We start from the raw sequence: 18499 nt of genomic DNA, 5'->3' as shown, positions 1-18499 counted from the left end.
TGGTGTCATCAGGAGACACAAACTCAACGTCCACAGTTATGCTGATGATACACAGCTCCACATCTCCATGTCTCCACCTAAAACAGGACAAAACTGAAGTTTAGTCTTAGGTCCTGAAGCTCTGAGAGAAAAACTTTACCTAAACTACAAGCACAGTCTCGTCACAAGAAACAAAACTCTGGGTGTTATTTTTGACTCTGAGCTGACCTTCAAGAACATCACAAAAGGCACATCTACAGGCAGCTTTTAATATGTTTCAAAAGTGTATTTTCAGCCATAAACTTTACAGTAACTGTTCCAATCAAACTTTCGAGCGACTTTTATGTACATATTTTAGTTTGCTCAAAGCCAGCACAGAATGTCAAAATGACAAAACAACACGAAAAGTACTTTTACTTTTCATTACAATTCAAAAATGTAGTGAAGTAAAAATAAAAAGTATTCTCTCTCAAACTTTGTCATGTGCTTTAAAACTCTCCTGCAATTTAAAAAATTTTGAGGTGTTATTTAAAAAATCACATGTCTCAATACTCTTCGGAAATGGGGCCCTTTGCTCTTGGTCGCATGCACTCTTGCCTTGTCCCTTAAATTCCACGGGGCCCTCCTGCTGATCAAGCCTGGCAAACTTTCAACTTTGCGCCTCATTTGGAAATTCCTAGCCATGGGGGAGGAGTTTGCCCGGGGATTTTATGTGCACTTTCTTCCAGTCTGTGGACATTGATCATGGCAGTGCGACTCTTCGAGGACAAGGACCATGCGGCGGAGTACCTCAGACACCGACTAACGCCCGATGAGGTGGTCAGCCAGATCACCAAGCTGCTGGACAAAAGGGTGAGGTGGATTTGGAAATGTTGTTGAATGACTTGTGACCTGCTGCTGATCTGTCAATCTGGAAACTCTTAAATATCATCTCGGTTTCTGTCGTACCAGCAACATAATTACACAAAGTAAATCTCAGTTTTACTTCTGGCAACGTATTCTGAATTTTCATGAGCAGCTCATCTCATCAGTTTTTCCTAAGATCCAGAGAAATAAGTTTAACACTGGATATCAAACTTCAACATCAAACTTTCTTTTAAAGTTTGCCATTCATTGTTGAAGCCAAGTCAAGACTAAGTTTAGTCTTTAACATATTTACGCCATACTGGACTTTGGACACTGAAGCCAAGCTCGAAGCATCAATTGTTGGACTCACCTGCCCCGCTGGCTTCTTTGTTCATGAGGTCAGCTCGTCCAGTACGTGTTGAACTTATGGTAAACTCAGTATTGATTATAACCACAGAATTCGGTAAGTTACACTAAAAAAAATGATCATTCAGAAGACCACAATTTTCAAGCAGTATGGGAAAGAAAAAGGATGTCTCTAGTGCTGAAAAGCGTGAAATAGTTGAATTCCTTGGACCATATATTTAGAAGGTGTCAGATCCTCCAGAGGTTGGCGGTTATGCTTAATCTTTTAACCAATGTTCACAAGCAGAATGGATGGTCCGGATGGATGGAGTAGTGGATGGGGAGAGAGCTGGTCGGCCCCTTTAGAGTCCCTGAAGGTGTGAAAATGACTCTGTGAAGTATGTGAAGTTTCTGACTGACCACTTTCTTCCATGGTACAAAAAGAAGAACCATCCTCCCCTGACCTCAACCCTATTGAGAACCTTTGGAGAATCCTCATGAGAAAGATCTATGAGGGCTGGAGGCAGCTCACATCCAAACAGCAGCTCTGGGAGGTTATTCTGACATTCTGCAAAGAGATTCAAGCAGAAACTCTCCACAAACTCACAAGTTCAATGGACGAAAGAATTGTGAAGCTCCTGTCAAATATTGTGTTTTGAAACAGCCCACAGGTCAACATCAGCTTTTGTCCTCAAGATGGCAGTAGCAACCAGTGTGTGTCATCACTTTGGACCCATGAATAAGTATTTGGGTATTTGTTTCGACCATGGTATGGACACCAAACTCTCCTTTAATGCTCATGTGCAGGTGCCCACTGTAGACATGCTATGAGTTTTTCCAGTTTGTCCTAATGGCGGAGGGGACGAAACGCGTTGGCTTTATTTGATCCTAATATTTATGTGCTAAAAGATAATAATGACATTCAAATAGTTTTTGTCTGTTTTAGTGCCTCTGTTTTACCACTTTTTGTATGTATTTGAGACCGGTCCCTGCACTGAATAGCACTGAAGGACATTTTGCACAATCTCAGCACATCCAAGTAGCCCCCCTGTCTTCCAAAACTCTGCATAGTCAAAGCTAAACTGACAGAACAGAAGGCAGTGTGTCTGTCTGTGGAGGAAATTGTTATGCAGCAGTTGAAGTGTCCTAAATCTCCAACTGTCATTAGCAAACAAGCTGCACAGTCGCAGCAACAACGGACCCTGTAAAACTAATTTGAATGAAATAAAAAAAGTATTTTTCAAATAAAATAATGTAGGTGCATAACCTCTATTGATAATATACAGGTAAATTCACAAAAGTTAAACTTGATGATTTATGTTTATGATGAGACTCAAGAATGTGATGATGTCATACTCCCAGAGCCATTTTTCCATATTGATTACATTGTACTTTACCGTGAAATATCTAAAGGTAAAAAGGTTTAATCTGATGATTTCTATGACTAGATTACAACAAAAATCTGCATTTAATAATATCATATTATTTGTGCCCCATCTGTATTAAATATCATTGTCACATCATCTGAAACCTGGCAATTGCCTGGTTTTTGATGACATCACAACATTCTATAGATCAGTGATATTTAATGCAGATACAGCTCAAATTAAAGGTGGTATGGACGATTTTTTTCAGCAAATTTTTTCATCATATTTCCTCGTGGCGTGGATAAATCATTTGTCCTGCCACGTATCAATCATAAAACGCACCTATCGCTCACCTGCAGCCGCGTGCGGTTAGTGCCCACGTTTCCGCGTGCCTAAGCGCATGGATCTATCATAATATAGTTCCCTCAGTGTACGGGGCAAAATGAAGACGGAGAAAGACAGTTCGAGCTGACGCAGAAGTGGACAGTGTTGTATCAGTCCGCACGGGGGAGTGCGCATGCGTACTTCCGCCTGCGTTCTCAAATCGCCGAAAAATCGTCCATACCGCCTTTAATATTGTGAAAGTGCAGATTTTTCTTGTAATACAAGAAGAAATCATTAGATCATTAAACATTCACAGATGAACCACAGCAGAAAAGAGAACGTATGGATTGAGTTCGCTAGAGATTTAAGAATGAATTGTATATTTATTTTTCCTTTTTTTATGCAATTGAATGTTTTGGTAATTTTCTTATACCAAAGCTAGGTTTGAAAGCTTTTGTTAATTCCTCACCCCATTTAATTGATGCACAAGGCAAGTCTTAAGTCGACCAACAAGTTCTTTAGTTGACTAAAGCCATAGGTTTTCCACAACCAACTTTTTGGCAGTGCGTGTTTTCATCTCTGTTCACCTGCTGGTTTCACTTTACCTCTGATGTGTAGTATATTACAACCTCCAAGTGTCTATATTGTACATCAAGAGTGGTGGACTACATTTATCAAGTAGCACATAGAAAACTCTACTTTAGAGAACGTTTTGAAGCACCAGCAAATGCACTTAAAGAGTAAAATGTAAGTCAAATTATTCCACACAGATTTTGAGAAATGTTTAAGTGATAAATGTGGTGATTTCTGGTCATAAGTAGCAAGTCCAGTACTTTTACTTTTGTTCTTTTGATTTTTACTTCACTACATTTAGGAGGAGTAATCTGTTCTTTCTACAGTACAAAATGTTTGAACTGGACTGAAGTAAAAGTACTTTTCAGATTGTTTTATCTTTTTGACATTCTGTGCTGGCTGTGAGCTTGATTGGAAATGCTACTGTTGACCAAAGATCAGCATTTTTACTTTGTTGCTTTCCAACACTGGATATCAAGAATGTTTTGGGGAAAAAAACTGTATCAATGATTGAAACTTTTAAGAAGAAGTTCCTTGAGTAACTTCTCTCAAACTTTTCTCTCAAATTTTAAACTCTCCTGCAATTTCTCAATTTTTGCTCCAACTCTTATTTACCATTTTAAAGACTTAATAACCATGAGGTGTTATTTACATAATCACATTACCCACAATACTCTTCAGAAATGGGGCCCTTTGCTCTTGGTCGCATGCACTCTTGCCCTGTCCCTCTAATTCCATGGGGCCCTCCTGCTGATCAAGCCTGGCAAACTTTCAACTTCACGCCTCATTTGGCAATTCGTAACCCGGGAGAGGAGTTTGGTCGGGGATTTTATGTGCACTTTCCTTCATTTTGTGGACATTGATCATGGCAGTGCGACTCTACGAGGATAAGGACCATGCGGCGGAGTACCTCAGACACCGAGTGACGCCCGATGAGGTGGTCAGCCAGATCACCAAGCTGCTGGACAAAAGGGTGAGGTGGGAGAAGATTTAGAAATGCTGTTGAATGACTTGTAACCTGCTGCAACCGGTTTGTGGCAGATTGTTTCAAATGCTCGAGCGATCTTGGTTGAATTAATTGTTTGACTACAGAAATCAAAAAGATGCAATGTGTTACTTTTCTGGTGGAGGAAAGATACCTGCTTGTCTCCATGAAGATGTTCTTTACATGAAATGTTCTGTAAAAAATAGGGGGATTTTGTGTAGGAAAAACAATTATTCTTGGATTGTAGTCATGATTGTTGATACTTCACGTGAGCTGAATCTGAATGTCCACACTATTGTGGTCACACAAATGTCCAGCCGGTGTAGTGCACTCAGCAACGGTTTGGAAATGGCAGTATGTTACCACAAAACTACCAGTTGTTTTATTTACAGTTCCTGATTAACTTTTACTCAAGGTTCCTTCTCCCGTTCCCCAGGTGGCGCTGCCTGCTAAACTAGCCGTAGACGTGGGGTGTGGTTCCGGCCAAGGAACCGTTCTCCTGGCGCCCTTTTTCAGTCAAGTCATCGGCACCGACATAAGCCCCGCCCAGCTGGAGAACGCACAGGCCGTTCTGAAGTGTAGCAATGTTTCATACAAGTAAGAAGAAGAACATTTTATATTGTCGTAGCTATTAAAAATGCACTGTCAAACTTGTTCCGTGACTTGTTTTACAATAGGCATGTTTGGACTGCCTGGTCTTGTTGGCTCTAGTGCTTGGTTAGGTTCATGTCGGCGACAAATTCTACTTGAAAAAGTACATACGAACGAAACCCAAATTTCATGCACGTCAAAAAAGTTCAGATTGATAAAACCCTTCCATACACATTTAACGCATTTTCCTCTTGAAAGTCGCTATGAGCAGCAGAATACCTCCTGCCACGCCCCCTGAAGAGAACTTTAGGGAAAAGTGAACTCTGCTTCTCTGACACAAACCATTGACACACTGCATCTTCCCGTAATTGAGTGTTTTCTTAAAATGACTGAAGATTTGGAGCGCATATCCACACATTACCAAAGAGGGTTAAACATGTCTCATATGGCTTTGTGCACGTGAAGGTTTGGGTGCATGTTGAATGTGTCATCGCCACAGGTCATGAGTGTGTGGAGCAGGGGTGTCAAACTCATTTTGGGCTGCGGGCAGCAGGTGAAAGACTGAGTCCATATTCATGCAGCAGCAGGAACAGGAACATGGACTTTTCATGTGATTTCTGATGTGAAATGTTCATATCACAGACATGTTTCTGCTCAAACTCAATATGAGCTCAATTTTTTCATAGTTTAAGTTGATCTTAGTGACAAATGATTCATGTAGTGACTCAAATGAGGTCATTGTGTTTGTGTTCACAGTCACATTAGTGTGGACACAGTCATGTTCAGACTTTATTACACTCTGACCTGTGTTTTTAGCTGTGGCTCCAGATCTGTCCAGGTTTGTAGAGGATGTTTTCCTCACAGAGCATCATCACAGAAGTTAGTTTTCTTGTTGTTAGCTCCACTTTTAGCACAACTCTAAAATCCACAAAACCGTATTCTTTCTTTCTTCCACGTGTTTCATAAAGCCACACGTCTCTGTCCTCTCTCAGACCTCTGCTCTGAGGTGCGTAAGTGCTGTAAAGTGCGCAAGCGCGTGTCTTACTTCTCTCAGCACTTTTCCCTTTGCAGCACACAGGCAGTGAAGAGCCGCGCGGGGGAGGGGCGGCCACCAGCGGCATTGTGGGACGTGTAGTTTTAGCGCTAACAATAGTTACGGATTTTCGATCTATGAACGAAAAAAAAATTGGAAAAAAAAAATAATTAAATATTAATTCAAAATGTTCGGCGGGCCGAATTAAAACGTTTGGCAGACCGGATCCGGTTTGACACCCCTGGTGTGGAGGATGAGTGGACTTCAGCTTCAGAGTTGATGCGCTCCGGTGCCCGTGGATGAGCGTGCACAAGAGTGCACATCCTTTCACATTGCAACACTTTGTAAAATATGATACACAAATCATTTGTGTAGGCTATGTCTCACACTCACTTGTGACTAAATTCTCAGAGTTTAATTCAATTCTTTGGCTTTTCTAAAGAAATAAAGTCAAACAAGTCCAATTTCAAAGATTCACCCTCTCCAGGTGGGTGGGGGGTCCTTGCTCTCACTGCTCCCCTCGCCTCTGAGCCATGTCTAAGAAAAATGCATAACATGTATGTCAGCTCCAGACCTTGCATGGGTGTGCGCAATGGTTCATGTTTATTTTTATAAATATCACCTTTAACGCAGAGAGCAGCGTACACCTTGCCTGACCAGCCATTCCCAACATGTTTTGGCAAACTACTTATCAAAACTGTGTGTGGGTCTGGGGCTCGACCGCTGAGGTTCAATTTCTAGGGCGGAGTTTAGAGAGCAGAGACAGAACCAATCACATAAACCCAGAAGTGACGCAAAAAACGGCAGCTTCTGGGGCTATACTAGCAGAGCAGGGCGATGAAGGTAAATTCAAGTCTTCCTAGCGTGAATGCCACAATAGCTTCACGTTTGTTTAAGTTTGTTTCATGTCAGACATGGCTAAAGCTAGAGTAAGCGGGAAAATACTCCCCGTTCATCCTCAGATTTTTTTGCATTTATTTCCCCTCTGCTCCTCTATGTCGTGTTACACATTACATCACATTATGTAATGCATTGGGTCTGGATAATGCATTATGCACAGGAAATGTAATATTCTAAGTCTTTACACAAGTGCTTTGCCTCGATAAACAGGAAACAGGTGCACCTTTTTTTTGTTTTGCTAAGCATGTTAGTTATCATCACGTGAGTTTGAATCCTGACTCTGACAATTGACTCCATGTCCTCCCTTCTCTCTAATCCCCATTTCACACTCTCCTCTCTTGTCTAATTAAGCCTTCGGGCAACAAAATCTTTAAAAAATAATAATATATATATATTTATAATATGATGTTTTATTTCTATTGTCACTGAATAAATTCACAAATGAGTAACTCAGAATCAGAATAGGGTTTATTGCCATTTGTCATGAACAAAATTCACAGACATAGGAACGTGATTTGGTGCAACACAGCACCAACAACAAAACATTGAACACTGAATTCAAAACAACACAACAACAAAAACATTGAACACTGAATACTAAACGGCATGATATGTACATAATAAAATATAAAGTTATGTAGTGCACTAGGAAGTGATGATATGTACATAATAAAATATAAAGTTTTGTAGTGCAATAGGAAGTGAACAGTGCAGTGAGTGCAAGGTGCTTAGGTAATGTTCATGAGTTCAACGGCAGAGGGAAAGAAACTGTTCTCGTGACGGGAGGTTCTGGTCCGGATGGACCGTAGCCTCGTGCCTGAGGGGATTGGCTCAAATAGTCCGTGTCCAGGGTGAGAAGGGTCGGCTGTGATTCGACCTGCACGTCCCAGAGCCCTGGAAACGTACAGGTCCTGCAGCGATGGAAGTTTGCGGCCGATCACCTTCTCAGCAGAGCGCACAATGTGCTGTAGTCTCTGCTTGTCTCTGGCTGTGGCTCCAGCGTGCCACACGGTGATGGAGGAGGTGAGGATGGACTCAATGATGGCCGTGTAGAACTGCACCATCATCTCCACTGTCAGCTTGGCTTTCCTCAGCTGCCGCAGGAAGTACATCCTCTGCTGGGCCTTCCCGGTGAGGGAGTTGATGGTGAGCCCCCACCTGAGGTCCCGGGTGATGTTGGTGCCGAGAAAGCGGAGGGAGTCCACAGTGCAGATGGGGGAGCCTGAGATGGTGAGGGGGGGTTGGGGGGCTTTGACTTTCCTGAAGTCCATGATCATCTCAACTGTCTTCTGGGTTGTTACTGCTGCAACAGAACACCAGCCGGTCCACCTCCCTCCAGTAGACAGACTCATCCCTGTCCGAGATGAGCCCGATGAGGGTGGTGTCATCCACAAACTTAATTAGTTTTACGGAGTCGTGGCTGGAGGTGCAGGAGTTTGAGGGAGAAGAGCACGGGAGAAAGTACACAGCCATGTGGAGCTCCTGTGCTGATAGTCCGTGTCTCTGAGACATTCTTCCTTAGCCGCACGCACTGCCTCCGATCCATCAGGAAGTCAGTGATCCACCTACAGGTGGAGTCTGGCACATTGAGCTGGGAGAGCTTGTCCTGGAGCAGAGCAGGGAGGATGGTGTAGAATGTAGAGCTGAAGTCCACAAACAGGATCCTGGCATAGGTTCCCGGGGAGTCCAGGTGCTGCAGGGTGAAGTGGAGTGCCAGGTTGATAGCGTCGTCTACAGACCTGTTGGCTCTATAGGTGAACTGCAGGGGGTCCAGCAGGGGGGAGGTGAGGGACTTGATATGGGGGAGGACCAGGCGCTCAAATGACTTCATGACTACAGACGTCAGCGCCACAGGTCTGTAGTCATTAAGTCCAGTGATCCGGGGCTTCTTGGGGACAGGGAAGATGATGGACGACTTGAAGCAGACTGGGACATGGCATTACTCCAGGGAGGTGTTAAGAATGCCAAGACAGGGGCCAGCTCGCCTGCGCAGTGTCTTAAGGTGGCCGGGTTGACACCGTCTGGTCCAGCAGCTTTTCGCGGGTTGGACTTGCGAAATATTCTGCACACGTCCTGTTCTTGAACTGTGAGATGTGTGGGGGAGGGGGGCGCGGTTGGGATGGCAGAGGTGGCCATAGTGGGGTGGGGGGTGGTACTGTCAAATCTGCAGTAGAAAGAATTGAGTTGTTGGGCCAGTTTTCTGTCATCTATAGAAGGGGGGGCTCTGGGCTTATAGTTTGTGAAAAGCCGGAGCCCACTCCACACAGAGGCGGGGTTGTTGTTTGAGAACTGCTAAGGTGAGAACTAAGGTGCAATATAAAACAATACATAGTAATAGTAACGTATAAACTATGTTGAATTAAGACATGCACAAAAAATACATGATGTAGAGTATGGGCTGAACAGTGCGAAACTAAGTGCAAATAGACAAACTGTAGTTGACATAAGTGACATGTATTAAAAAATAAAGTACTTATGACTCCTACAGCAGAGGAAAGATTCTGATTCTGATCTGTTCTCTCTTATTCAATCGTCTGGGTGGATCTGAAGAGAGCAACATGAGCGCTTTGGGAGGTAAAACCTCTCATGCTTAGCTTTGGATCAAACAATCCTCCCAAAAGCAAACATGGATATAATAAGTCCAAACTGTATTTCATGGTGTTTTTGTGTGGTCTTTTCAAGGCAGTGTCCAGCTGAAGATCTTCCGTTTGAGAGTGGGACGGTGGATTTTGTGACCGCCATGACGGCGGCTCACTGGTTCGATCGGACACGTTTCCTGGAGGAGGTGAACCGCGTGCTGAGGCCTGGAGGATGCTTGGCTCTGCTCACCTACGCCATGGACATGGAGCTGGAGTATGGAGATGTCTCAGAGAAACTGAAGGAAGTCTGCAAAGAGGTTAGAACATTGTATAAGCAACAACTCCACCACATACAAACGGAATACCATATGCTAAAATACATAACGTGTTGCCGAAACAACACCCCTTCAGGTCTTGTCTAAATGCCTCACTCGACAGTCAATAGAGATGTAAAAAAAACAGGACTTACAAGTTGTGGAGATTCCAGACCCAATGTCCAGTTTACTGCATAGATCCAATGAAACGCATCTTTTCTAACAGCCATTATAACTAAAGTTGATATACCTATGAAGCTTGTCATTGTTTTTTTGCTCATTTTTCACCTGATTATGGCTCTGCAGCGAGACCATATATGACTTGCCACGACAATTGTCGGACCATGTCGGCCTCGGTGAAACTGAGAAAAACAGCATTTTACTTTTTTTCCCCCAAATTTGTGATTTTCGTTTTTTTGCAGAATGTGCTAGTTGAAGTTATGAATAAGCCCCTGTGTGCGTCAGATAACACTATTGGTTGTCTTAAACGTATACATTGAGCTGTTAAAAATGTGGAGTTTTCGGGTCTTTTTCCTGCTCTCCTGGGGGGCGTCACCTTTTTCTAGCCAACGTATTGTTTACATTTTCCACCAATCAGCTGTGATCCGCATGGCTACAGCTGCGTGCTCCGTGTTTTCCTCTCATTACTCCAGACCGTCTGCAGAGCACAGTCTTCAGAGCTTACATTTCCTGGACTACATTGCAACGGAACTGTTTACTCAGGTACACTTTTACTTTACTACTAAATTATTGCTTTAACGCTGTGTTTTAAGGCGGTCTCGTGATCACTTTAGAATCTTACTTGTCTGCTCCGGTGAAGCTAATGCTAAGCTAACATGTTGCTTCAGTGCACTCTGCAATACGGGCTTAATGTGACTACTTGCTGTTATCACCATGTTATCGGGTTATTTTTCGGCGTGGGTTGGCCCGTGGGTTGTGTGGGTCGTGCTTTGTGTCTGTTTTATGGTGCTAAACCGGCTGTTAGCCCCACAGCCCGGAGCTAAACGCAGCTATTCGGAGCTAAGTTGTAATCCAAACTTTGCTATGTTATCGGGTTATTTTTCGGCGTGGGAAGAGAAAAAAACTACAACTCCCGATACCACTTCTGGTCACGTGGCTTACGTACGTTGCACGTCACGCACGCACTGCGTCACTCGAACCAATCACACGCTTGCCTGGCCATTATCAGCTTCCTGTGTGTCTCTCTGTGCACGGTGTTGGGAGAGACAACAGGACGGCTGAACCAGGTAAGCTTTGCGACTAAAACCGCTTTTAATCACTTTAATGTGCGCCGGTTTTAAACTCGAGTGTATGTTTATGTTTTGGTGTGCTGTTCTGCAAGTGTTTTGCTTTTACGAGCAGTGTTATCTCAAGTGAGCTAGCTAGCCCCGCTAGCCGAGGGCAGATGTCCCAATATCTCCGCCTTTTGCATCTTAAATACACCGTTAACGTCACAATGTGAACTGTTATCTGTGACGCGTGTTATTCCCATATTACTGTTAACCCTAATCATTTTTTTCCCCTTTTCAGAATTGGCAAAGACACCCTGACTGACATGACCTGTCTCTACGTGAAATCCTTCACTACACAATGGACATCCACTTCCTCATTGCTGGCCACACCAAATTCTCCCCTGATTGCGGCTTTGGACTTATCAAGCGAGCATACATGAAGACCAGGGTTGACACTTTGGAAGACATCGCTGAGGTTAGTTTATATTATTTGACTACTGTAATGTGTAATCATTAGCCTGGCAAAACTTCAGTGCTGCTCTCTGCTTAAGATATGTTTCTTCTGTTCTCATTTTTTTACATTGTCGCCCTTGTCATCAGGTAGTGGAAAACAGCTCTCCTGAGTCTCACCTCAATATCCCACAGCTTGTTGGAACGGCGGATGGCAAAGTGTTTGTCAAGAACTTGGACTGGCAGAAGCATCTGAGTCCCTTCTTCAGACGGCTTCCAAAGATCAAGAGTTATCAGCACTTCAGGTATTTATATTGAAACTCTCACATTGTGTTAAAAAAAAAAAAAAAAATAGTTAATGAGTGTTATGTGAAATAGTTAGCCATTTCTTAAATGTCCTGTTATTTGTTTACAGCTTTGATGCCAAGAGCCGAGAGTCACAGCACAGACGAAGAAGAGGATGAGGATGTGATCTCTGATGTAATTGGACTCTGGTGGTGTACATATCATATCTAATATCTCATATCTCATATATTCAAAGCCATGGACCCGTTGCAGTTCGTATACCTGGCCCTGGCATCTGTTTATAAGTGTTCTTCTATTAAGAGTGTTTTTTAAACTTCCTATAAGTTACTGTCCTTTCCCCCTGTATCTACTGCGTTGTAACATTAAAGGCTATCTTATCTTATCTTTTGTTGTTTGTGTTGCACTGAATCACCTGTGAATTATGTTTATCGACAAATGCAATGAACCCTATTCTCATTCTGATTCTTTGATTCCATTCAGGGCCTTTTGTAATCCAAGTATTTCCATTTTAATATAGTAACTTCTAATTCTGATTCAAGTCCAGTTCACATCAACAACACTCCTCTTGAGTCTTCAGTGACAGCTGTAGGGGGAAGGTGGTGTCAGTGTGACAGGGGGGAGGGCTTATCTCAATGAGATGCAAATGAGCCCCCCTGTGACTCTGGGCTCACTCAGGTGAGAATCTTTAGAGGCAGTTTTCTCAGTGAAAGGTTTTGAGAGTTGTTTACATTCAAATGACCACAACTTACTCAAATATGATCAGATCTACATGAGTGAGACATCATTGGAAAGCTTTGAATTCACACTTTCGGAATCTGTGAATAACTCAAAATGTCTCCGGGTAGACATGTAACTGGTTTAGCCTTGGTCAATCACATATGTAATCTTATTTTAATGTAAACATGCAAAATCACATACAATTCTATTTGCAGTCCTAAAGATGCAGTTAACAGGTTTCAAGTGCTTTTTTATTTTGTCACACTCAAAAATTGCTGTACTTATGCAACCCATCTACGCATCTGTCAAAATGTAATAATTTATTTATTTTTCCATTTTCAGTTCTATGCCGCCTTGGTCCCGTTCCGAAACCCTCATCTTGGTTCATCCAGTTCAATGCAGATCTACAAATACATGTTCAGGCTCTGCTCCTATCCAGATAAAGAATGGTGAGTATCTTTCTTATATTATACATTTGTCAACAACCAATCATAAAACGTTGGTTGGTAAATGTGCTAGTATTTTCCATCTCCAGGCATGAAGGACTGGAGGTGAGGAGACCCATCACTGTCAATGGATACATCAGCTTGGTGCAAACATTTACGGCGTATCAGAAATGCAAAGAAAAGAACTCTCAAGAGGCTGAGGAACTTTCCAATCGAATACGGAGCAAGTAAGATATTCATTTAGAAGGCCAAGTTAATGTGTCATCTTTAGACAGGGCATAAATCTGAAGAACATTGACCAAAATATTTTCAGTTGTGTAATTGTTTTAGATTTAAAAATTGCTTTAAACACGTCTATTTACATTCATGGAATTTAAGGTGTTTTAATTGCTAAAAAATAACACAAAAACATGCATTCTTACTGTGCCCCTGTTCCGCTGGTGTTAGCTGTAACTTTTTCTGGTGGTGTCACCTACTATGAAGGTTAAATTTAATGCCATACTGTGTGCTGCACAGCACCCGTATGCAGCCAGCCAGTGTTGTGAGATCGGGTCCTGACTCCGACAATTTCCTGCATGTCCTCCCTTCTATCTCATCCCCTATTTCACGCTATCTTTCCTGTCTAATAAAGCTTACAGCCAAAAATCTTAAATAAATAAAAAAATGATTCTATACTGTGGAACATCCCAGGCAAAGCCAGACAGTGGCAGAGCCTCCACCAGAAAAGTGCACCTTTCTGGAATTTCCCCATTGTGGCACAAATAAAGGTTCTCTTATCTTATGTTATCTTATATTTATTATACTACATACTAATAAATAATACATCATATTACGCCAAATTTACTGTTTTGAGCTTTTAACAATGCTATAATATTGTTCCCTCCTGAACAACATACATGGAGTTGTATTTAGCTTCATTAATCCTGTTTTCAAGCTTGTCTTCCCTGCTCCTTCTCGTAGCCTCACAAAAATACTCAGCACCACATTTCCCCTATTTGTGACATCAAAGGTAAAGATCCGGAGGTCTCCTGTCCACAAATCTTTGCCAGACTTGTTTGAAACATTTCTGCCTCAAATCACATTCATTACAACATTAGCATGGCAAGCTAGATTTGTTTATCTCCCCTTTGCAATTCCATCTGCTGCCAGTAGATGGAGATTTAACACCAATCCTGATGAGGGAAGGCCTGAGTGATATATTTTATATTATTTTACGTACATTATTTAAAGTTCTAAAACATCTCATGCAGAAGCACAAGCTTTTTTAATGTACAAGAGCCATACAAATAATGCAGAGTAAAACGAGAAGCGAATTTTTAAAAATCTATATAAGTTTATATGAAAAATAAGTTGGCAAGACAAATAATATATTCAGTACTTTTTTTAACTGAAGCATCGTCTAACATGGTAATATGATACATTTTTCTCTTTTTGTAGGTTGCTGGACACCATGCAAGTGTCCTCTCCTGAAACCCAAGTTACTTTGGTTACAAAGTACTTCTACTGGTTTGCGTGTAAACCTTGATCCTCCAGTTTTGAAGTGGACGAAGCCTGGTGTTCTGGAATCAGGCATTTCAGTGGTCAAGTTAACACAAAAATAATAATGCGTACAAAATGTAAACATTACAGTAAAATATAACTAATACATATATGTAATAACCTGCAAATAACCACAAAAAGCAACGTACAAAAAAACACTAGCTCAATGTGTAATCAATCATAATTAAATCATGTAATCACAGTGTTTTGTCTCATTAATTAACTAATTTCTGATAGATGTATAGCACCTTTAGCGCTAGAACTACAAGTCCCACAGTCCTTTGCAGCAGCCCACCCTCCCCCACGCTGCTCAGTGCTGCCGTGCTGCTGGAGCGAGTGCCGAGGGCTGAGTGCCGATGCGCACACAAAACTTTACAGATTTGACTTGAGCAGAGAGGTCTGAGCGGGGAAAGTGACATGTGGCTTCGGGAAACACGTGGAAGAAAGAAGACTGTTGTCTTCTTTCTCGGACGTTAGAGCTTATGGTAAAACAGCGCTAGTGTGGAGCTAACAACAAGAAAACAAACTTCTGAGATGATGCTTTGTGAGGAAAACATCCAAAAATGTGCAAACCTGGATAGATCAGGAGCCACAGGTAAAAACACAGGTCAGAGTGTAATAAAGTATGAACACGTGAAGCTGCTGTGAGGTCTAACAGTGTTCACACTGTTGTCACTGTGAATACAAACACAATGCAGTCGTTTTATTTACTACATGAACAATTTATTGTCACATAGCTTAAACTATAAAAATAGTAAACTCATATTGAGATTGAGCAGCAACAGGTCTGTGATATCAACATTGCATATCAAATTATATTCCATGTCCATGTTCCTGTTCCTGCTGCTGACGTATGAATATTCAATTCAATTCATTTTTGTAACGCTCAAAATCACAACAGCTGTTGTCTCGGAGGGCGACAGTGAAAAACGGATTAAACAATGGCTTGATTTATATGCGCTTTACATGAGAGTTCCTGGTCAAATAAGGCTCCAAGGTTTCTTACAGTAGAACTGGAGGCTACACTGACATTGTCCAGTGTGACTATCTGCTCTGATAAAGCGTCTTGTAGATGTTTAAGTGATGATGACCTCGTTTTTTTCAGGGTTAACTCCGTAACCCTGGCCTCCAAAGCTACACTGCACTTAAAGCACCTGTCATCAGAGAAAGAGCCAGGGTTCTGACTCAACATATGACAACTTGAGCAGGTAAAGGCAGAGGAAGATTCAGCCATGACACTAGCATAGCGCTAAGCTAGGCTAGCTCTGATTGAGGCTAGAGAACGAGGGGGGTTTTAATCCACAAAATACTGAACAAAGTGAGCAGTATGAGGCTCTGGGTTGTTTGCGGAGCAATCAAGCTTTCACTGTTGTGTATATGAGGCTAAAATAGTGTATATAATTTGTGGATTCACGATAATTAATGATATGGACTCAGTCTGTCACCTGCTGCAGATTTGTGCAACAGTGTTCACAAATAACTATTACTGGGCAATATTGATAATAATCATAGCCATGAAACTGGCAAAATGTTTGTTTGATGACTTCTGTTTACTCCCTCTGAGCACTCTGTTCAGAATTTTCCAGATTTGTGAAGTCATAGGTAGAGCATTATTCTTCTGCAATGTTTCAATGTTTCTGCAAAGTCCATGAATCATCCCCATGCAGTTGTAATGAGCATGATTTCTGCTCATTACATCTGCATTCCTACATTTGCATGTTTGGGGTCAGCCTGGTCTGTTTATCTCACACATGTAAGTCCCTCTGCAGCCTGTAGATGGAGCTCAAACTCAAGTCTTGATGTGGGAAACACTTAAGTGACATGAAGGAATGTGTGCTTTTTATAGACACATTTTTGAACACAGGCCTTTAAACATACTTTTGTAGCTTTGCTTTGTCATCTTATGTTTTAGAACATAAGACAACTGACTTTGGGCTACATCTACTGGCTGCATTATGGAGGACCAAATATGACTTGATTGGAAATAAATCAATCAATAAAAGAGGTGAATAAAAAAAATCATAATTTACATTTATGTATTGATAATAGCATGTCTACATTTATTTATGCATATACATTAAAAGCGTATTTGTTTATTTACTAGGCAATGTTTTTTTCTGAAACTATAATGCTTTAATCAATACAGAAATATAAAAGCAAGCTTATTTTTTCTTTTCCATTATGTACGCATTAGTGTATCGATAAATGCATGCATTTATTTACCCATTAATATTTTTATTCGCCTTTATTTTCTTAATTGATTTATTTCCAAGTATGTCATTTTTGGTCCTCCATAGCTGCAGAGGGAATTACATGGTGAAATAAATTCTAGCTTTCCTCCGACGTGCTAATGCAGGCACTGAATTATAATTAACGTGATTTGAGGCAGGAATGCTCTGAATGAAATATACAAAGTATATACACTATTAGTAGTAGTATTCTTATTTCCCCATGGTAATTCTACTCCAGTAGATGCAACAAATCCTGACGAGGATCGCGGCGCATCACAGAAAAAAAAGTAATGTGTGCTTTCAGTAGATACATTATTTTAAACACTTAACATTCTTATCAAGAGCATGTGTAAAGAACAATACAACAGGATGACTCACAAACGACACTAATGGATCCAGAACAAGCTGTGTCGATCTGTTCTATCGTGAAGACGAAGTAATTTGGAAAATGTTTTAATACGGTATGAAAATGTTTGGCTTTTTTTGGACACAAATTACAAATGTAATTTTTTTTATATGTTTTTAATCAATACATTAAAGGATTAAATATGTTAACAAATCTCTTTCTATGTTTTGCAGGTTACTGTGGAAACAAAATCCCATTCCATTTTCTTTTTTTTCTTTTTTTTCCTGGTTTGCCTGCAAACCTAAAAAAACAATCATTAGGCTACAATGCTACAGTGGACTCTTAGTTAATTACTTTTCTTAATTGCACAGAGTACATAGTAGCAATTTGAAAATGATCAAGCAGCTCCACCCCAAGTTTAGTCAATGTGCAATTCACAGAAGGGACACTAGATGGAACTATTCCAGCATAAAATACAGTAACAGCAGGTGTAGAGGCATCTTTTAGAAAAGAAAAGAAAAAATTAAAAAATGCACACATACAAATAGGAAAAACCAAACAATTGGGTTTTTCTTGTTAGTGTAAATGTATCTGTTTTTCTTTTTAACGTAATGGTCAATAAAAAAAAAAAAAAAAAAAAAATAATCTACAGTACCGGTACTTGAGGCCGGATGTCCCTCTGAAGTTTTTCCTCTTACTATTCCATTACTGTGACCAGCCATCTGAATTGCCTGCTACATGTCTGTGGTTCGACTGAATGTAGTAGCCTGGTGCACAATGGAGTAAAGCATCCAGAGAAATAACTGAACTACTGCACAGCAAATGAGACTAATATCCTTGTTCACAGTATGATTGCTAGGTAACAGTTATGGACATTTGCTGCTCATGTCCAACCAGGATGTATAATTATAATTGTCACCAAATTTGAAAAGAAAATTTGAAATATAATCACATTTACTATGTTTTAATGAAATGTGTTGTCTAACTTGTCATATGCACTTTATCATTAATTTAACATACAAATATGTTCTAAAAAAAATCCATATCGGGCCATCCCTAAAAAGAACAATCTGATGCAGCAGCAGGTAAAAGGTGAGAGGTCAAGGCGAGCCTATCGGAGCTGAGCAGGGCGAAGGAGGTTCAGAATGTTGTGCGGGCGAGGCATGCAGGGCCTTCCAGGTGGAAACTCCACCACAATCATAATGAAATATTTCTACTTGTTGGCCTGCAAGCATCACAAGGATGAAGCTTTCCCTTTCAACATTTACATTGACATCAATAGATCAAATCATTTCTCTCTGATAGGAAAGGAATACTTATTTTTAATTTGTATAATATACCGTAGGAAAGATTATAAGCAGTAACATTTTGCATTGTAGTATATTAAGAAAATATT

At 41.0% G+C, this 18499-nt stretch overlaps 1 protein-coding gene across 1 annotated transcript; it reads left to right on the top strand.

Annotated features, from left to right (window-relative positions):
- The first annotated feature begins 4254 nt into the window (after positions 1-4254).
- Positions 4255-14521, top strand: LOC140361479 (uncharacterized). Its single transcript, XM_072447195.1, has 6 exons — positions 4255-4407; positions 4856-5016; positions 9626-9839; positions 12884-12990; positions 13077-13214; positions 14425-14521. The coding sequence occupies exons 1-6, from the start codon at positions 4300-4302 to the stop codon at positions 14510-14512; spliced, it is 816 nt and encodes a 271-aa protein (XP_072303296.1). The 5' UTR covers positions 4255-4299; the 3' UTR covers positions 14513-14521.
- The last annotated feature ends 3978 nt before the right edge of the window (positions 14522-18499 follow it).

The sequence above is a fragment of the Eucyclogobius newberryi genome, unplaced genomic scaffold (genome assembly GCF_026437365.1).
Source record: "Eucyclogobius newberryi isolate DKJ021-1_F unplaced genomic scaffold, fEucNew1.0.hap1 SCAF_1, whole genome shotgun sequence".
NCBI classification, from domain to species: Eukaryota; Metazoa; Chordata; class Actinopteri; order Gobiiformes; family Gobiidae; genus Eucyclogobius; species Eucyclogobius newberryi.
The sequence above is the reverse complement of the archived record's forward strand: the minus strand, read 5'-3'. Positions and strand labels throughout refer to the sequence as shown.

Excerpts from the sequence above, each read along its gene's own strand:
- LOC140361479 (XM_072447195.1), top strand. The coding sequence starts at position 4,300 with ATGGCAGTGCGACTCTACGAGGATAAGGACCATGCGGCGGAGTACCTC. Across the intron at positions 4,408-4,855 it reads CCAAGCTGCTGGACAAAAGG|GTGGCGCTGCCTGCTAAACT; the intron begins GTGAGGTGGGAG and ends CCCGTTCCCCAG. Across the intron at positions 12,991-13,076 it reads TCCTATCCAGATAAAGAATG|GCATGAAGGACTGGAGGTGA; the intron begins GTGAGTATCTTT and ends TTCCATCTCCAG.